We start from the raw sequence: 21,108 nt of genomic DNA, 5'->3' as shown, positions 1-21,108 counted from the left end.
CATCCATTCCAGAAGACCAAATCTAAATGTTGGACATGGGAGTCTCCCGGTAGATAGTTCCACAGTGAAATTGATCACATCATATTCAATCTAAAGTTTTGTATGACTGATGTTGCTGTTGTCTCAAAATCCCAAATGGGATCAGACCACCATGTCCTTCATGCAAAATTCTACTTCACAGAGCAGGGAGAAAGGACTGCAAAGTTTAAATTTAAGAAGAGAACTCCCAGAATGACCACTAACTGGGAGCTCTTTGACACTATTGTGGCAATGTGGGAAGATGCCGTCATTGACAACATCGACGAGGAATATGATCGACTGGTTCAGAACCTCCATAATTGTACAAAAAATGCCAAGACTGGGAAAGCCACAATCAACCTGTCTTCAGAAACTCTCAAGCTCATTTATCAACATTGTTTGGCAGGAGCCTCAGGCAACCACAAGCTAATGTCCGAGCTCACAAAGGTGTGTAGAGAAGTGATAAAGGAAGACCTCAAAGAGAGAAGAGCAGCAGTGTTAGCTGATGCGGCAGAAGCAGGGAAAAGTATTTGCAACGCTCTCCTGTCCTTTGCCAACTACAAGACCAAGATGACTGCCCTGTGATGTCCCGATGGATCTAACCCATCTCCAAGAAAGGCGATGGAGAGAATTATTCACGACTTCTACTCAGATATCTTCGAGAATCACGTCCACCTGTCCACATACCAAATTCCGCAGGATGAATATGTCATTCCCAATGTCTTCCCTTATGAAATCCAACATGCCATTTCTTCAGTAAAGACATGTACACACCCATCCAGAGAAGGTCAAACTCGAACACCTGAAGAATCTGCAACTAGTACTTGTCAATACACTGGCTCTTTCTTCACACGCTACCTGTGTGAATGCAAGGTTCCTTCTCAGTGGAAAATCAGCAGGACCATTCTGTTGTACAAGGAGGGAGACATCCACGACACTGGTAAATCTTGCCCAATCTGCCTGTTATTCATCGTGTACAAGTTGTTCACTCTAGTCATCCTGAATAGAATAGGCAGAACACTAGATGAAGGACAACCATGCGAATAAGCCGGGTTCCGACAAGGATTCAGCACGATCAACCATATCCATATGGTGACCAAACTCATCAAAGTTTCACGAGAGTTCAAGATGCCGCTCTGTCTAACGTTCATTGATTTAAAGAAGGCCTTCAATTCTGTTGAGACTGAAGTGGTCATCGAAGCCCTAGCTAAACAGGGCATTCAAACTCAGTACCTCAAGATCCTCTGAGAGCTGTATTATGGATTCACCACCAGGATCTCACCATTCTACAAGGAAGTGATCATTGATATAAAGAGAGGGGTACGGCAGGGTGATACCATTTTACTGAAACTCTTCAGTGCCACTCTCGAGAACATCATGTGATGACTGGAATGGGAAGGAATTGGAGTGAAGATAGATGATAGGCAACTACAACGTCCCCACTTCACTGATGACTTTGTTCTCATAACACCAAACATTAGCCAAGTGGCACAAATGCTGGCCAACTTCGACTGCGAGTGTGGAAATGTTGGACTGCAGCTGAATCTCACGAAGACATTGCTCATGAAAAACAAACTGGTCTCTGACGTTCCATTTGCTGTCAATGGAACAAACATCTCCAAATGCAGCAGCTATGTGTACCTGGGTCAAGAACTCAACATGAGGAAAGACTTGGCGCCAGAACTGCGCAGGAAGAAGAGAGCAGCGTGGAATGCCTTCCAGAGCCTCAAAGAAGTCGTTAAGAGGACGAAGAACCTCCAGCTCTGGGCACATCCTTTCAACTCCGCCATTCTTCCTGCACTAACATACACCTCCTAGACCTGGACCCTACAAAAACAGGGTGAGAATGCTATTAGTGTATCCCAAAGAGGAATCGAAAGAGCTATGCTAGGAGTATCGTGTTTCACTCAAGTGAGAGAAGGAATCTGGAGTTCTGAACGATGTCGATGGTCAACAATCAGGGATGCTGTCTCGTTTGCTAAGTCGTCAAAAATAAGATGGGCTGGACACGTAATGTGATTCAGAAATGACCACTGGACTAGAGCTATTACTGACTGGATTCTATGGGACATCAAAAGACCGCGTGACTGCCCACCAACTAGATGGTCAGACTTCTTCGTCAAAACCCTGAATGAACGATTTGAGGCTCTTCCTCTCCTGGAGTGAGCAGATATCATTGGGCTACACTAGTACGCGACAGGGACAGATAGAGACATTACTGCACCTGCTTGAGCAAATTGAGGATCAACGGGGATGGCAAATGACAAGTGATAAGGTGTGCACTCAACAATCACCTTCTATTTCACTTTTTGGCCAACACTTTTTGCTAAAATAGAATACTGTCTTCATCTTGTATACATGGCACAATTTATTAATATACTTATTGTCCTGTTTTCTTTGGTTTTGGTTTGGTGCCATGTCCAGTGTGACTCAGACTCTTGGGTCTGCTCTCAATCACGTACTGTGCTATGCTTCTTGCTACATAACCCAGATTTTATTAATATCTATATACCGCTTTTACAGTTCTGTGATACATCTTTTTAATGATTTTTAACCTATATTTCCTCCCATGTAAATCACATGAAATAGAAAAATTATATTCATGCATAAATTATTATTCTTAATTAGAGTTGTTAGTAACTACATTGTAGATGAACAACTTGAGAAACAGAATTTAAATAACAGTTTTCCTTCCAAAAGCACTTCTTAGGAAAAACTCAAGTAGTCGTTGTTGAGGTAGGATCAAAAACCAGGGTAAGGTGACTAACATTCAATGCATCAACTATATTGAGTCATATGTGAACCATAGGTAACAGATATGAACTGCACAAGCCAAATGAATACCTGAAGATTACAATGATGATAGGTGTAATGACCCCAGAGGCCTACATTAACGTAAGGTATCTTCCACCTAGTTTCTGGCATTGTATTGATCAAGCGAGAGTCTTGGGAAGAAAGTCCACAAGTCCACATGCTTAGGTTCCATAACCTGGAAAAACATAAGGGACAAAGAGATACTGGGGGGGGAGGGGAGGCACAGTTGGATCTCTGTCACTGCATGCAGTCTCCTGAGCACTTCAAGGAGTCACTCCAGATAACAGAGCAAGGAATAGCCCAAGATCACTGCTGGGTATTGGTCCAAACTCCACAGCACACCACACCCAAAAAAAGTTATTGAAAGGCTTGAGCAAGTCTCAATGCCATCTCTGGGGCTCAGGGTTTTTCTTGTACAATAAAATGTTAGCCATTCTCTTAGAATTATTTCTAGGTTATAGCATATTTGTCCATAGGAGAGCAAGCTACAGGCATTGTTAGGTCAAGGAGAAAGTAGCTGTAAGCAAGAAAACCTTGTACAAACATCACTGGAGTCTTCTATAGCTCTGTTTTCACTTTGGGAGCACGGTGACAAATACACAAAGTGCCAAAAGTTCCCGCTGTTCAACCACCAAAACTTGTTGGACTTTTGGTAACTCACTTGACATGTTGGTACTAGAAGCATCTCTATGGCTAAACTTTTAAGTTAATACTGTTCCTCTCAAACTTCATAGGAGATTAGCATCAGTCTCACAGATTTTTTTCATCACCCTCTTATTTCTCACAGAAAATATTCAAAATGCATCAGTATTGGGAACTGCACATTCTCTGCAGCTTCCCCTTCCCGTGGTGAACAATGCAGCTTCCCTAACAGGAAGTGTCTGCAACTACTCCAGAGTATCTGCTCCAGCTGGTAGTTCTGTTTGGCCCCTGCCCTCAGACTTTGGCACCTCTTTCCAACCACTGATGGGTCGTTCCTATCTTGACCAACGTTCTAGCAGAATGAAGCTGTCTGGAGTGTCTGACCAGAGCCACATATCCACGTCAGCTGCTTCCTAACTTTTGGAGTGTTTTGAAGTGGGATATTGCAGGAAGTGCTGAAAAGAAGTCTTCCATGGGAGACTTTATTGTGACTGTCATTGACCAAGACACTGCTGTCTCTTCCATGCTGATGGCAGCTTGCTATGAGTTAACCTTGGATACCCACATCATGGTGTCTCTGTACCCATCACTTTCTGCCACTCTTATTGAGAAGACACCATCTCAGGTTCCAAATCAGAGTCATAGCCTGTTGCTTCCCGACCAGGAAGGGAGCCAGGTATATTACTATCATCAGGGCACTCAGGGACCTCTCCTTTCTGGAGAACTTGGTCCCTACCTGCAATGCTATGGCTCTATGTCTTACACAGGAGGTAGGGGCTCTGCCCTCCAAACTTACAGCAACTCATCCCCAGATATGGTTATGGTTCTAAAGGAGTTCCAGGCCTCAAGTAATTGACCACCAGCCTCCAACTCTGGAATCTACTACTCTGTGCTTACTCAACCCATCACAGTATTGAGTTATCAAGGTGAGTAAAACAGAGAGAAGGGAAAGTCAGCATTCAAAACTTGAGGTCAAATCTGCAAGTGGAAAACTGTCCGTTGGCAGGTGGCACTTAAGTTAAATACACTGAGATTTTTATGTTTATGAATCTTGCAGTTAAATTAACTCAGTTTAATTTTAAACTCCCCTCACTCATTTTACAGCACCTTATTTTCGATTCAACATAAGAGCTCCTAACGCAGATTGGAAGGTATGATAGTATAATGGCCATCTAGGCTTCATATAATGAAACACCAGGAGCACACTAAGGAATGCCACATTTTTCAATGTCCTAGTTCACGAGTCCCCCAGTATTACCAAACTAATATTAAACTACATTTCTTAACTATTGTTTTTTGTGTTCTGAAGACATTTCTGAACTCTTATTTTGATGGTGCCACTTTAACTTTCCCTTACTTTAATGTAAAACAAGGTTCTGAATACACCTGTTGTTCGGAGATCCTGTCCAAAGTCATCAAACCTACAATCTCTACTTGAGCACTGATTTCCTGATGAGTGGCGCTTAATTCCTTCTCCTATTCCATGATATGAACTATCTTTTTTTTCCAGGAAAGTGGAGAAATTGAGAGTATCCTACAATTCTAAGCTCTGTATAGCATTTAATAGTTTATAAATCTCTAATTTCAACCAACCCATCTCGACCAGACTTACTGAACCCTACTAGTCAGCCTATTCTTCCGCCTGCAACTTCTAGACCTGCACCCTGTAGGACAACAGCTAGCACTTTTCTCCCACGGGAGCCTCTTCCAGTCTCTGTGACCACGGGCCAAGCTCCACCCAAATGTCAGAGTCAGTTTCTACTCCAAGACTTCCATTTCCAACCAATTCCATGGAGAAAGCCCAATATTCCCGAGCCAGTAATGTCAAAGTCCATCACAAAAGAGCAAAGACCAGAGCGTGAGGCTATGAAAAGGAAGGCTCAGCAGGAGCGTGAAAACGCTGCCAAATGCACCTCTTTGGGGAAAGTGCAGATTTTTCTTGAGAGAAGAAGAGAGGAGCATCTCTCAATACTATGGCAATGTAATGTGAGTAGCTGGAATGGTGGGTGCCACTTTAGGTACCAGATAGTTGTCATAGACAAACACTTGACATGCCATACACATTTCATTAATTCTGATATATTTTAATAAGTTAAACATATGCATTAAATTTCATAGATTGGTAATAAAAGTTCTGAATTTTGAGATGCTGTCAACTATGTTTATTTAGAGGGGTTTGGGGTTGGAGGATTGTCACGGTCCTGGCCAGTAGCCCCCGGCAAACTGGAGTATGATCCCCCAGCCACCTGACTTACTTCCTAAAGAAGAGAGAGTGGGAAGGGGAGAAGCCTCTGGCCTGCCCCTCCACGCACCGAGGCCACCCCACCACTGCCACCGAGAAAGAACCTTGCAGAGGGGGAAGAGTTGGAGATCAAGCAACTCTCATTTTATTAGAGCTCACACGCTAATATATAAAGGAAAATTTTAGGGAGGAGTGGACATCATGGACACCTGGTTATCAGCTCTGGAGTAAACATTTTGCTGGGCCCTTTACAGATGTTAACTAATGATTTATGTTCCACTCCTTTCAAGGCTGGGTATGCTTAGCTCAGACAAGTGGTGACTTTCAAGTTTCATCCCATTATCTCCTCAACCAGGGAGCCTTTCTGGGTGGAGTGCTAGCACAGGGCCTTAGCGCCCTGTTTGAAGAGAGCCTGTTTCTGTTTCTAAGGGCAGGAGATTTGGCTAGGGTCTCAGGCTGGCTGCTGAGACCCCAAGAGAGGATGGCAAGAGAAAGAATGGGGAGTTAGAGAGACGACAAAAGAGAAACATACAAGATTCTAAGAAAGAGAAACTTGGTACAGGGTTTTAAAGCCCATATGAGGAGAAATTTTATGGGCCTGATGAAGAGTAGGGGAGGGTCAGAGGAATAGTATCACTGTAGGGCATTTGCCTTGCAGGAGGCTGGTCCAAGATTCATCCCTGGAATCCTGTATGATCCCCGGGGTCCCACCAGATGTGATCCTTCAGCACAGAGCCAGGAGTAAGCCCTGAGCACAACCAAGTATGTCCCCATTCCCAGTCTCCTCCAAAAAATAATGGGAGAAATGGCAGGTGAGGGTGTTTTATTTAAATAATAAAATTGGAATAGACATAAGAAGGCAGATGAGTCTAAGATGACCAGAAGAATAATATAAATTCTTTCATAGGCTGTCTTTATGTCTCATGACCACCTTTGGCAAATTAATAGATTTGCGACACATCTCCAAAAGATTTGGGTGGTCCTATCCATAAATGATGATGGTTGTTCAGTCGGAACACATATTACTGGGGAATGAAACTACAGTTGAGTGGTCAATGGCCCTCAGAGTTATTAACGGGCTACCATTAACAGGGAACAATCCAAGAGAACAGCTGTAACAGGAAGCCCGAAGATCAGTTCCTGGTATATGTAAAGATAAATCACCACATACTCAGGCCCTAGGTTCAGCACCCCTAGATGCACCATTTCACTTCATCTTCCCAACAATACTCAGAGCCGGTATTACAGGGTCACATTGCTAGCTAGGTTCCACAATGAGGTCCATATGTCTATGTAAGTTTTTTAGATTTGCAAACTCCCCAAAAAGGCCAAGCCGGCTTTCAGGCCACAGCATCCTGAGACTGCTGGAAGGGGAGCTTATAATATATTAGCTTGAGGGGCCGGCTTAGGTTGTCTTCTTCGGTTCCTGGTGCCTGCAGCCTGCTGTAAACATTGTTGTTTACTGAAGCTCTGACAAGAATCAATGCCACAAATGGTTTCAGGGTCTTGGCTGTGGGGTGCTACTGGATTGGGACATGCACACTAGGTCATCACTCCCAAAGCAGTTCCTACTGTCTCTCCTTGAGGTTAGAAATTTGGTGGTGGGAAGCAATGGTTCTAGGAGAGTTATGGAGTGATGAATGAAAGGGAAGAAAATGGGGAAGCAGAGGGACCGGTGCAGCAGATGTGCATCATCGGAAAGTTGGTGGATGTTTTTTAAACATGTTAAAAATGTTTTTTTGGTATTAGGGAGATATGTGCTTCATAGATACTGTTTGGGAGAGTTCCTGTTTTTTCAATTTCCTGGAAAAGCTTGAGGAGAACTGGCAACAGGTCCTCTTTAAATGTTTGGAAGAATTCACTGGTGAAACCATCTGGCCCTGGGCTTTTGTTTTTGGGGAGACTTTGATTATAGTTTCAATTTCCTTTATATTAATGGGTCTGTTCAGGTATTCCAAGTCTTCTTGGTTCAGTCTTGGGAGATTGTAGGAATCCAGGAATTCATCCATTTCTTTTAGGTACTCTTGTTTTTTGGCATACAAACTTTCAAAGTAGTCTCTGATATCTTTTGAATTCCATTGGTTTCTGTTGTGATGTCCCTCTTTTCATTTCTGATTCGGTTTATTAGGGTATTCTCTCTTTTTTTGTGAGTCTTGCTAGTGGTTTATCGAACTTATTTATTTTCTTGAAGAACCAGCTCTTTGTTTCATTGATCTTTCAGATTTTTTTTGGATTTCCATAATAAAACAGAGCTAATTTCTGCTCTGTTTTATTATTTCTTTCCTTCGATACGGTTTGGGTTCCTTCTGCTGATCCTTCTATGAAGCACATATCTCCCTAATACCAAGAGCAAATAAGAACACTGCTAACAAGGAAACTTCAGGCCAATATCCCTGATGAACTCAGATGCGAAGATCCTCAACAAAATACTAGCAAATAGAATACAACAACTCATCAAAAAGATTATACATCATGACCAAGTCGGATTCATCCCTGGGATGCAAGGATGGTTTAACATTCGGAAATCAATCAACATAATTCATCACATCAACAAAAGTAAAAATAAAAACAATATGATCATTTCAATAGATGCAGAGAAAGCATTTGACAAGACCCAACATCCATTTATGATGAAAATTCTCACCAAAATGGGTGACCCAAATACAAAGGCTATCTACAGAATGGGAAAGGATATTCACCCAATACCCATCAAATAAGGGGTTGATATCAATGGTATATAAGGCACTGGTTGAACTCTACAAGAAGAAAACATCCAGCCCCATCAGAAAATGGGGCAAAGAAATGAACAGAAACTTTCTCAAGGAAGAAATACGAATAGCCAAAAGGCACATGAAAAAATACTTGTTATCACTAATCATCAGGGAGATGCAGATCAACACAACTATGAGATACCACCTCACACCACAGAGACTGGCACACATCCAAAAGAACAGAAGCAACCGCTGTTGGAGAGGATGTGGGGAGAAAGGGACTCTACTACACTGCTGGTGGGTATGCCGACTGGTTCAACACTTCTGGAAAACAATATGGTCGCTCCTCAAAAAATTAGAAATTGAGCTCCCATTTGACCCAGCAATACCACTTCTGGGAATATATCCCGGAGAGGCAAAAAGATATAGTCGAAATGACATCTTCACATGTATGTTCATCGCAGCACTACTTACTATAGCCAAAATCTGGAAAAAACCCGAATGCCCGAGAACAGATGACTGGCTAAAGAAACTTTGGTACATCTACACAATGGAATACTATGCAGCTGTCAGAAAAGACGAAGTCATGAACTTTGCATACAAGTGGATCATCATGGAAAGTATTATGCTAAGTGAAATGAGTCAGAAAGAGTGAGACAGACATAGAAGCATTGCACTCATCTGTGGAATGTAAAACAACAGAATGGAAGACTAACACCCAAGAATAGTAGAAATAAGTACCAGATTTGCTCCATGGCTTGGAAGCTGGTCTCACATGCTGGGGGAAAAGGCAGCTCAGATTGAGAAGGGAATACCAAGCAAAAATGTGGTGAAGGACCTGCTCGGGAAAGGAGAGTTGTGCTCAGAGCAGACTATAGACCAAACATATTGGCCATCCCAGACCTCCATCTCTGACCACAACACCCAAAGGGAGAGAAGGAACAGAGAGGAATGCCCTGCCAAAGAGGCGGGGTGGGGAGGGGGATGGAGTGGGAGTGGGTAAGAGGGATGATGGGGTCATCAGCGGAGGACAGGCATTGGTGGAGGGACAGATGCTTAAGCTGTATATGACTGAAACACAAGCACCAGAATATGTAAACCTGTATCTGTACCCCCATGGTGATTCAATGATAAAAAAATAAAAAAATAAAAAAATTTAAAGTTTTTTGATGAAATATTGTATTTCATAAATGAGAGAAAAACAAAAGTTGTAAAATAAAATAGGCTCCTAATAACAGGTTACAGACTAGGCCAGAGAGAGCTCAAAGGGCTGGAGTTTCTTCTCTGACTGGAACTCAGCTCCTGGTTGGAACTCAGGCAGGGAGCCTGGGCCCTCCCAGCACCACGTGATTCAACCCCAAAGTAACCCCCAAAAGTTATCCACGCAATGACCAAAGAAACCCAAAGCAAGCTGCAGAACATTGACAGTGGTGGCCTCATTTTTCTTTTGTGGGGCTGTGGGAGGGGGGTTGAAGTGAAGTGTTTTAAGAATTTCTTTAAGGGGTAAATAGTAACAAAACTTTGGCCAGCATAGAAATTAGAGGCCCACAGGGGGAGTGTATGCATGGCCTCATATTCCTACAATAAAAAAGGTAAGGGGTACTATGATTATGTTAATTTAGAGTTTGGTAAGAAAACCTGTCATTATTCCCAATTTTCCTATTAACTTGTAGAGAATAAGTGAAGGAGAGAGAACTTGGACATCAGATAGGACGTTTGCCATGAGACCGACCCAAGTTCAGTTCCTCCGTCCCTCTTGGAGAGCCCGGCAAGCTACCGAGAGTATCCCTGCCCGATAGGCTGATCCTGGCAAGCTACCCGTCCCATATTCGATATGCCAAAAACAGTTACAACAAGTCTCACAATGGAGACATTTCTGGTACCCACTCGAGCAAATTGATGAACAATGGGATGACAGTGCTACTTCATATACATAGATCCTAAATCATGTGTCAAACAGCCATCATTATGTTCCTTTCAAAACATGAGATGCTTTCAATATTTTTTTTGTTGAAATATTGAATGTAATCAAAGTGAAGTGAAAGTAAAGTGAAATTTACCAGTTACACATGCGGGGTGGGGGGCTGGGGAGGTGGGGGGAAGGGGGGAGGTATATCGTGATTCTTGGTGGTGGAATATGTGCGCTGGTGAAGGGATGGGTGTTTGAGCATTGTATAACTGAGACTTAAACCTGAAAGTTTTGTTACTTTCCACATGGTGAATCAATAAAAGAATTAAAAAAAAAACATGAGATGCTACCCCTTTTCCATTCAAACTCTCCCATGTCTCCTAATTTTTCTCAGAGCCAAAGCCAACAATCTTACAATGGCCTATAAGGCCATTTACTTTCCATTTCCTTTCATTCTTTCCTTTTCCTTCCTTCTTTCCTTCCTTCCTTCCTTCCTTCCTTCCTTCCTTCCTTCCTTCCTTCCTTCCTTCCTTCCTTCCTTCCTTTCTTCCTTCCAACTTTCTCTCTTTCTGTCTTTCTTCCTTTTGCTAATTAGGGACAGCACATATTTTCTATTTAAATAACCACTCATAGTAAATGCGTTAGTCTCTGAAGACCTGTCTCTGTCTCTGCTCAACTCTGCAGTTGTAGTATGAAATCATCCCCTGGAGCCTTGGCTGATTTTTCACCAGCAAATTTCCAGATTGCGATTTTGCACTGGCTCCAACTGGCCTTTTCTCCCCACTTCTAAAAGTTATTTGTACTCCAGGGCCTGAGCAATAATATAGGGTTAATATATTACTATTCCTGTGACTGACTCAGGTTCTATCTCCAGCACCACATATGGTCCCATGAGCACCACCAGGAGTCACTCCTGAGCACAGAGGCAGGAGTACTTGAATACCACTGGAGCTGGCCCAAAACAAAACCTCTCCCTACACACACAGACACACACAACACATTTCTGGGGCTGGAATGATAGTATAGTTTATAGGGTGCTAGCCATGCATGAAGACAATCAGCAAGGGACCATATAGGATGGGATGCCAGGGATTGAACCCAGGTCCACCATGTGCCAGGCAAATGCCTTACCCACTGTCATCACTTTGATCCAGATGATGACATGATTTTAAGTTACAACTACCTTCAAGAAATACTTTTGTTCATTCTGATTCCGTTCATAGATCCCCAATTATCCCTTACTACTTGGGATTTTCTAATGGATGGCGTAACTTGTTTATCACAATAATTGGTTGTAATCTGTCTAAATTGTTTCTCCTCTGCCAAATCCAAATGTCACTTTCAACCTCCATCCAGCAGGGCTCAGTCACAGAGAATGACACATATAAGTAGACAAACACCTGGATTGTCCAAGCTTAAGGGTCACTTGGGCAGCCATCTGTGGTCTCACAGGCAGATCAATACAATGCAATATTATTCCCCCAACCCGACCAGAGCCCAACAGGGGAACCATTGTTGAAATTGACAGACATCAAGGATGGTAAGTACATCACATGCCCTAGGCATCTGGAGAACAGAGGCTAGTGTAGTTCACAGAGAATCACTAGGCATCCTTAAAATATAAAGTTTTTGGGGCAGGAGAGAGCTCAGTGGGCAGGGCACCTGTCTTGCACCCAGTTGACTGGGCTCCTTCGGAGTGATTGCTGTGTGCAGAGCCAGGAGCAAGCCCTGAGCATGGCCAGGGGAGGCCCCAAAACCAAAATAAATAAATAAATAAATAGATAAATAAATAAATCAGAATATGAAAGTTTTCTATTCTATTTTTGGCCATATTGTCCCCTAAATCTAAAAGACCCTAAACAGTATTAGTAGATGTTTTCCTGTCACAAGTTTGCAGCTGGCAGATACTTTGTAACCTATTCTATCATTGCCTACTATTCTTTTCTGGATGAGTGTTTGCTATCAGAATACCCTACCATTAGGGTTATTTGTTAGGGGATGATTTCACATAATAACCCATCACTTCCTAACCCTAAAGAAGTAATGATGTATATTATAAAGTATGAATACAAATTTAATCTTATTAAACATTACATAAAACATATTATTAATAACTTAATGTTACTGGTTACTAGGCAATATAAATGATTACCTAGAAACTTTGATTTATTAATGAAATATGTAAGCTCTTTAGTATAATAGGAGTAATTCCCTAACATGTGAGTCTGAGGAAGGTGAAACTGTTATAACTGTCTTGTAGGATTCCATCTCCCTAACCTGCTTCATTCTACCTCTCTCTCTATCCAATCCAGTCTTCTTCTTGGGAATCTGACCTCCTTATTGGCTAGCCTCTACCTTTCAACTGCCTGCTTTATGACATCATTCTCCCACCAAACCTACCACCACATGTTAGAATCTTGGGGTTCTCGTGCAGTTGCTTATAAACACATTTGGATCATCGCAAGTGACCAGTGACCAATCACCAATCACCAGTGACCAGTCATCTGTACTGGACACTTGTGGTCTTCTGATTCAGTGTTCAGACATACTCTCGTATCGTCTCCTCTTCTCGTCTATCTTTTGTTGATATTTCTACTTCGCTGACCATGTCAGGTAAGAAATAAAACTTTTCAAAGCTTTTCATTAGATTTCTTATCCCTAAACTTAGTAATCAAGTAAAAACACCATGTAATAATGGAAGAATGTATTCAACTAGAATTTTATAAGCCTCATTTTAACTTGTCTTTGACATTCACTGTGTGATTTTAGATAGTGACTTTCTTTCTCTCAGGTGCAAAGTGGTTTTACTCATTTATTACATTACATTATATTTTATACAGACTTTATAAGCTCAAACACATGTTTATATATGAGTGTTCATTCTCTGTGTTTCCTTTTCTTTTTAAACGTGATTTTTACATGATACCAATGAAAAAAAGTAAATCAGAGACACTATTTTGACAGAAACAGAAAATGTAGGTGCTGTAAAAAACTATTAATGTATACCAGAATGCTTTATCTGTAACGGTCTTTCCACTTGTATTTGTAATTTATTATTTTACATTTAGTGCTATTTAAAAGTGTCTTTGAGTTTTCTATCTAAACTAGGTGATAAGGAAAAATGGGGCATGGGGAAGGTGTGTGGTGCTGAACAGTAGGGAGGCAAGTCCTCAAATGTAAGGAAGTTTAGGGTCAGTTTCATCAAGCATTGACCAAAAGAAGCCAAGAAGAAGAGGATGATATGAGGGAGAATAAAATAGAAAACAAAAAAGACTATGGAGAAGTTCTATCAAAGAATGGGAAACCGGGGGCTGGAGTGATAGCACAGCGAGTAGGGCATTTGCCTTGCACGCGGCCGACCCGGGTTCGATTCCCAGCATCCCATATGGTCCCCTGAGCACAGCCAGGGATAATTCCTGAGTTCAGAGCCAGGAGTAACCCCTGTGCAGAGCCAGGTGTGACCCAAAAAGCAAAAAAAAAATGGGAAACCGTTTGGGATATAATGTTGAAGAGAACCAAAGATTTCAAATCAAAAAAGAAATATGCAGAGAACAAATAAAAGCAGTTTATTTTAATAACTACTAGGATTAGAGGGTGTACTATGCCTCGAGCACAGTATCAGGAGGAAAAACAGTTTAACAGAACGCCAGGTTGGTGGTTTCTATTCTTATTGTCTCTTAGAACACACCTGGCACTTGGCAGTTTTGAATATAAACAAGCTTCAGAAATGATGCTTCCTATAAATAAGTAATACTGGTTATCTAGGGGGATGGAAGAAGCAGAATCTTCAATGTTATTATTACATTCTAGTTTGTAAACTACATGTATGCTCTGCCTATAAAAATAAAGAAATGATATCTTCTCACTTGAATCAGGAGACTTGATTCTTTTGTGTGACAAGTAGGTTCCAAGTTAAGGCTGCTTCTCATCTTCACAAATAGTTTCTTCCTAACATGAGAGCATTTTGATAAAAGTCAACATTTTTTTTAGATCCTAAGAAGAAACAGAAAAGTTGAGTCTCACATGTCTAATTACACATTTATCTCGGTTGTGTGGAGTCTTGAGTTTTCCTACACTAAAAATATTTAAATTGGATTTTGGTGATAATTTCTTAAACTTTGGGAGTGACATTTTCCTTGTTGATAAAGACACTTGTAATCTAGGTTTTCAAAATAAATTTGTAATTTTGTGACCATTTTTTAAATGGTCTTTTCTGCTTCATGTTGATTTTCTGAAATTTTATGCTATGTTTAATACATGTTGTTTCCTGGCTAATATTCAGAGGTATGAATGAGAATCATAATGTAATTTCTTGTACTTATTATAATTCATTTTGTTTTTTACTCATTTAAAACATACTTTTGGCTACCAAACGCAATCACATTTATTATATTTTCTGCTTGTTATGTAAGTTACTGGTAAATCTTTCCTGTTTTATGGACTGGTGAGGTGTGCAATCAAAAATCACCTCATTGCATCTTCAGGCTATCACTTTTTGCAAAAATAGAATACTGTCTTCATCTTGTATGCATGGCACAGGGTATCAATAAACTTTTTGTCCTGTTTTCTTTGGTTTTGTTTGGAAACCACATCCAGAGTGGCTCAGGGCTTACACTTGGGTCTGTTCTCAGTCACTTACCATACTATGCTGCTTGCTCCATAGTCAAGATTTCATGAATATCTATATACTTCTTTTTCAGTTCTGTGATACACGATTTTTTCTTTTTTTTCTTTATCTGTATACTTTTTTTCTTTATCTGTATACTTTCTCCCATGTAAATCACATGAAAAAGACAAACTTTAAGTATGCATATTATTCTCTTGCCCCTGAGCCTGGCTGTCTTCCCCAGAGACCCTCGGGAGGGGTGGGTTTCAGTTTCCCTCCCGCCCAGAGCAGAGCCCCCGAGGCTTAAGACCTCCAGAGCCTAGCCACAGCCATGCTCAAGGCCCCTCTCCACATATTCGGATGAGCCTTACCCATGAAGGAACTGGCAGAGGAACCCAGGTGTGTAGGACCTGGGGCTGAGACCTCAAAGCCTGCTCTGATCCGGACTGGGCCTCTTCCACCCATATTCCCCATTTTCCAGTAGCTAGGTGGTCACACCCAGGGACTGCCCACAGCGCCGTGTAAATCCACCAACGGTCAACATCCAGAGACTATAAAACCAAGCTCCCAGAAGCTCTCAAGATTGAAACTTCTCCCTCTAAGAGAACCTGGCAAGCTACCGAGAGTTTCCTGCCCACGTGAGAGAGCCTGCAAGCTTCCTGTGGCATATTCATATGCCAAAACCAGTAACAAATATGGGGAAACCATATTCATTCATTCCCCTGACCCTGAAAGATTTCGCCTCTAATGTGGCACTCTTGGGAAGAACCAGTAAAGAGAGGCTTATAAAATCTCAGGGCTAGGATGAATGGAAACGTTACTGAGACTGCTCGAGAAATTTGATAATCAACGGGATGATGATGATGATGATGATGGTGATGATGATATTTTTGGGGGTCTATCCTTTTAGTTCTTTTTATGATGATGATGATGATGATGATGATGATGTTTTATTAGTGAATCACCATGAGGGTGAAGATTATTCTTAATTAAAGTTGTTAGTAACTACTTTACAGGACAGTAATTTGTCACTGAGAATTTAAATAATAGTCTTCCTTCCAAAAGCACTTATTGAGTAAACTCAAGTACTCATTTTTTAGGTAGGATCAGAAACCAGGGTAAGGGTGCTACCGTTCAATTCATCAACTAGATTGAGTTATATGTGAACCGTAAGTAACAGATACGAAATGCGAAAGCCAAATGAAAATCTGGAGATTAAAATGGTAATAGTTGTAGTGACAGCAAATGCCTAAATTAATGTGACGTATCTTCCTCCTAGTTTCTGGCATTGTAGTAATCAAAACAGAGTCCTGGAAAGAAAGTCCACAAGCTTAGGTTTCATAACCTGGTAATACATAAGGGACAGAGAGATAGCACATGAGGGCTAAGGCACTTGCCTTGTATGCAACCAATCCAGTTGGATCTCTGTCACTGCATCCAGTCTCCTGAGTACTACAAGGAGTCACTCCAGAGTACAGAGCAAGGAATAACCCAAGATCACTGCCGGGTATTGGTCCAAACTCCACCCCACCCACTCCCAATAAAAATAATGGGAAAACTTGACCAAGTCTCTATGCCATCTCTGGGCCACGAGTTTCTTTCGTCTGCAATAAAATGTTAGTCATTCTCTTAGGACTTCCAAGTTTTAACATGCTTCCCCTCTAGTAAATAACATGTGAGTTCAATAGGAGAGCAAGCTACAGGTAGAGCTAGGGCAAGGAGAAAGTAGCCATAAGCAAGAAAACCATGTACCAATATCACTGGAGTCTTCTATAGCTCTGTTTTCCCTTTGGGAGCACGGTGCCAAATACAAAAAGTGCCAAAGTTTTCCAGCCATTCAACCACACTAAATTGTTGGACTTTTGGTAACTCAGTTGAATGTTGGTATTACAAGCTTCTGTATAGATAAAACTTTAAGTTAATATTGTTTCTCTCAAATGGAGCAGGAGATTATCAGTCTCACAGATTTTTTTTTGTCACCCTTGTTCCTTACAGAAAATTTTCAAAATCCATCTGCATTGGGAACTGCACATTCTCTGCAGCTTCCCCTTTCCGTGGTGAACAATGCAGCTTCCCTAACAGGAAGTGTCTGCAACTACTCCAGAGTATCTGCTCCAGCTGGTAGTTCTGCTTGGCCCCTGCCCTCAGACTCTGGCACCTCTTTCCAATCACTGATGGGTAGTGCCTATCTTGACCAACGTTCTAGCAGAACAATGCTGTCTGGAGTGTCTGGCCAGAGCCAGATGTCCACTTCAGCTGCTTCCTGCCAGAGAGTTTTGGAGTGGGATATTGCAGGAAGTGCTGAAAAGAAGTCTTCCATGGGAGACTTTACTGTGACTGTCATTGACCAAGACACTGCTGTCTCTTCCATGCCGATGGCAGCTTGCTATGAGAAAACCTTAGAGAGCAACAACACGGTGTCTCTGTACCCATTACTTTCTGCCACTCTTATTGAGAGGACACCATCTCAGGTTCCAAGTCAGAGTCATAGCCTGTTGCTTCCCGACCAGGAAGGGAGCCAGGTGTATCACTATCATCAGGGCACCCAGGGACCTCTCCTTTCTGGAGAACTAGATCCCTGCCTGCAATCCTATGGCTCCATGACAATCACAGGAGGTAGGGGCTTTGCCCTCCCAACCTACAGCAATGCATCCCCAGAAATGGTTATGGTTCTAAAGGAGTTCCAGCCCCCAAAGAACCGATCACTAGCCTCCACCACTGGAATCTGCTACTCGGTCTCTGCTCAACCCGTCACAGATTCGAGTTATCAAGGTGAGTAAAATGGAGAGACGGGAAATCCGGCATTCAATAATTCGGGTCAAATCTGCAAATGGTAAACTGTCCATACACGGGTGAAATTTAGCTTTAATAAACTGACATTTTTAAATTCATGAAATCTGAAGTTAAATAAACTCAGTTAAAGTTTAAACTTCCCTCACTTATTTTACAGCACCTATTTTCACACTTAAGATAAGGACTCCTAATGCAGATTGGAAGGCATGATAGGATAATGGCCATGTAGGATTCATAGAAGAAGACTTCAGGAGCATAACAAGGAATGCCATATTTTCGTAGTTTATCAGTCCCCCAGCATTTACCACAGTAACAATGAACTCCATTTCTTAAACTTGTGTTTCTGTGATTTCTGAAACATTTTATTTATTTATTTTTTTACAACTTTTTAAAAAATTTTTTATTCTTTCATAGAATCACCATGTGGAAAATTACAAAGCTTTCAGGTTTAAGTCTCAGTTATACAATGCTCGAACACCCATCCCTTCACCAGTGCAGATGAAGAAATTTTAGAACTCTTATTCTGATGGCACCACATTAACTTTCCCTTTAATGTACAAGAAGGTTCTGAATACATCTTGTACTGGGAGATCCTGTCCAAACTTATCAAACCTAGAATCTCTACTTGAGCACAGACTTCATAAGGAGAAGTGGTGCTTAATTCCTTCTCCCATTTCATGATACGAACTATCCATTTTTTGGTGAGGAAACTGAAGAAATTGACTATATTATGCTAAGCTCTGTATAGCATTTAATAGTTACAAATATATAGCTTGAAAAAATCTTTAGTTTGGGGGAGGCAGAGTGTGTGTCACAGCCCAAGGCGCTCAGGTTTTACTCCTGGCTCTGTGCTCAGAGATCACTGCTTAGGTGCTTAAGGGACCGAATGTGATCCTGAGGATCAAACTGAGGTCAGCTCTGAGCAGGGCAGGTGCCTTACAGACTGCTATCCCTCTGTCCCAAGTCTCTTATTTTCAAGTAGAATTTACACAGAAACTCTTTCAAATACAAAGAAAACCAAGAAACAATGGCACCACAGGAACGGCAGTAAGAACTACAACAGTTACCTCCAATCTTCTAGCACAGGGCCATGTCCATGATTCTTAGAAGAGCCAGTAACAATGCCTTGACCATTGCTGGCAGGTGAACAATTGTAGCACCACTAGTTGTGTGGAGGGAGTATCTCGTTTACGGGGTCCTGATTTCTTCTTTGGTTCCTTTGTAGTGATGAATTCCATGGGGATGGAGACTTCCATGGTATTACTACCTTCAAGTCAGACATTTTCTCTGACACAAACTTCAGAATTGCCCGAGTCTTGCAGTAGCAGGAATCAAATACTTGACAGGGACACACCACCTGAACTTGGGGATGTCCCTATAAGAGCTCCAGCCCAAAGGAACCTGGCGCTTCCTCCATCTTCAATTCAGGACCAAACAGATAAGAGTTTGGATGAGATGAAAATTGGGCTTTCAATGTCTCTGGATACCTTGAAGATCCCAATAGAAAACCAAGATCCTCAACTGTGCCCTTTAGAAATGCCCGATATCCACCAGCTCCTGGCCTGCATTGACCCTCTCAGCCAGGAGCAACAGCCTGGCACTGAAACTACTGGTCAGGAAAAGAATGGTCTATGTTTTGAGGACCCAGGAACACTTGAAAGTGGGATTGAACCTGGCAGTAGTTGTGAAGATACCACTACACTGGTGGAAGATATACACCTTCCCCAGATCTTTGATCACTTAAAAGACCTAGATCAATGCAAAGATCTGCAGGTAATGAACACCACAGATACCATCACTCTGAATCAGGTGCAAGAAAATGCAAGTGGCACAAAGAGACCCTCCCATCCAACCCGGAAGAACAAAAATAAGGCCTCTCATCCTCTTGAGGGAGAACCCAAGGCCAAAATCCCGTCAAAAAACCCAGAACGCTTGCCTGGGCGAGAAGTGATTGTTTGCAAAGCTGCAGTCCGTGATAGATGTCCTGTGACCATGGCCAAACAGAACAGAAAACCTCAGAAAGCTGCATCCAGCAGGATCAGCAAGACAAATAGCCATGGGCTGGGGAAGACAAAAAAGGCCAGAGAAAACTCTAAGGAAGCTGAGAAAAGTAAGCAGCCAGGGAACAAGGTCCAGAGAGAAGAGAAGCCCACCATTGCCAGGATAAAACGCAAGAAAAGTGAACATGAGCTTTGCCAAGAGGCCTTTAAAAAGCCCCGCAGCTGCCCAGCCATGCGCATGCTGGAGTCTGTGCAAGTGTTTCACACACTGGAGAAGAAGAGTGATCAAAAGCCTGGATTCTCTTCCTCCCGGGTCCTGGATAGCTCAAAGAAGCCCAAAGATTTCCATCCATCCTCAGCTGGCAAACCCTGTCTAGGTGCTACAAAGGATGGAAAAGTTCTTGAGGAAGATCAGGTCAGAACGCAGAAACCAAGTAGCAGTGCCGAAGAACGCTTGTCTCCATCCCAGTATGAGCTGCCACCTCCTGGGAAGGTCAAATTGATACCTTTGCCATTTCTAACCATGGAGAAGCCACGAGCTCGACCTGTTCCTCGGAGACCACAGTCTCTGGCTTCACATCGTCCAGCTGCAGCTCACCCTGCCAGGCCTGGCTCTGCCAACTCAGCTCAGCCAACTGCCTCCAATTCATCCTGGCAAACTACTGCATCTTTGCCAGGTCCTGCCAAGCCAGTTCAGCCCATTTCGACCAACCCATCTGGACCAGGCATACTGAACCCTACTAGCCGGCCTATTCCTCAGCCTGCAACTTCTAGACCTGCTCCCTACAGGACAACAGCTAGCACTTCTCTCCAGCGGGAGCCTCTTCCTGTCACTGTGACCAAGCACCAGGCTCCAGCCAAATGTCAGAGTCAGTTTCTACTCCAAGACTTCCGTTTCCAACCAATTCCATGGAGAAAGCCCAATGTTCCCGAGCCAGTAATGTCAAAGCCCATAACAAAAGAGCAAAGACCAGAGCGTGAGGCTATGAAAAGGAAGGCTCAGCAGGAGCGTGAGAACGCTGCCAAATGCACCTCTTTGGGGAAAGTGCAGATTTTTATTGAGAGAGAAGAAGAGATGGACAACTCTCGATACTGTGGCTTCGTAATGTGAGTAGCTGGGATGGTTGGTGCCACTTTAGGCATCAGATGATTGCCATAAACAAACACCTGAGATGCTGTAACGTTTCATTCATTGATATATTTTTATTAAGTTAAAGAGATGCATTAAGGTTAATAGAGTAGTAATAAACGTTCTGAATTTTGAGATGCTGTCAACAGTGTTTGTTATTTGGAGAAGGTTGGGGCTGGAGGATGGCATAAGAAAGCATGGGAAGTTAGAGAGAGAACAAAGGGGAAACAGACAAGACTGTAAG

General features: G+C 42.3%; 1 protein-coding gene across 1 annotated transcript; it reads left to right on the top strand.

Moving 5' to 3' along the window:
* The first annotated feature begins 3,946 nt into the window (after positions 1 to 3,946).
* Positions 3,947 to 20,846, top strand: LOC101536908 (uncharacterized protein C2orf78-like). Its single transcript, XM_055127107.1, has 4 exons — positions 3,947 to 4,150; positions 12,880 to 12,949; positions 16,938 to 17,714; positions 18,961 to 20,846. Exons 1-4 carry the CDS (start codon positions 3,947 to 3,949, stop codon positions 20,844 to 20,846), a joined length of 2,937 nt encoding a protein of 978 aa, XP_054983082.1.
* The last annotated feature ends 262 nt before the right edge of the window (positions 20,847 to 21,108 follow it).

This window comes from Sorex araneus, chromosome 1 (assembly GCF_027595985.1).
Source record: "Sorex araneus isolate mSorAra2 chromosome 1, mSorAra2.pri, whole genome shotgun sequence".
NCBI classification, from domain to species: Eukaryota; Metazoa; Chordata; class Mammalia; order Eulipotyphla; family Soricidae; genus Sorex; species Sorex araneus.
This window is presented reverse-complemented; position numbering and strand designations above follow the sequence as displayed.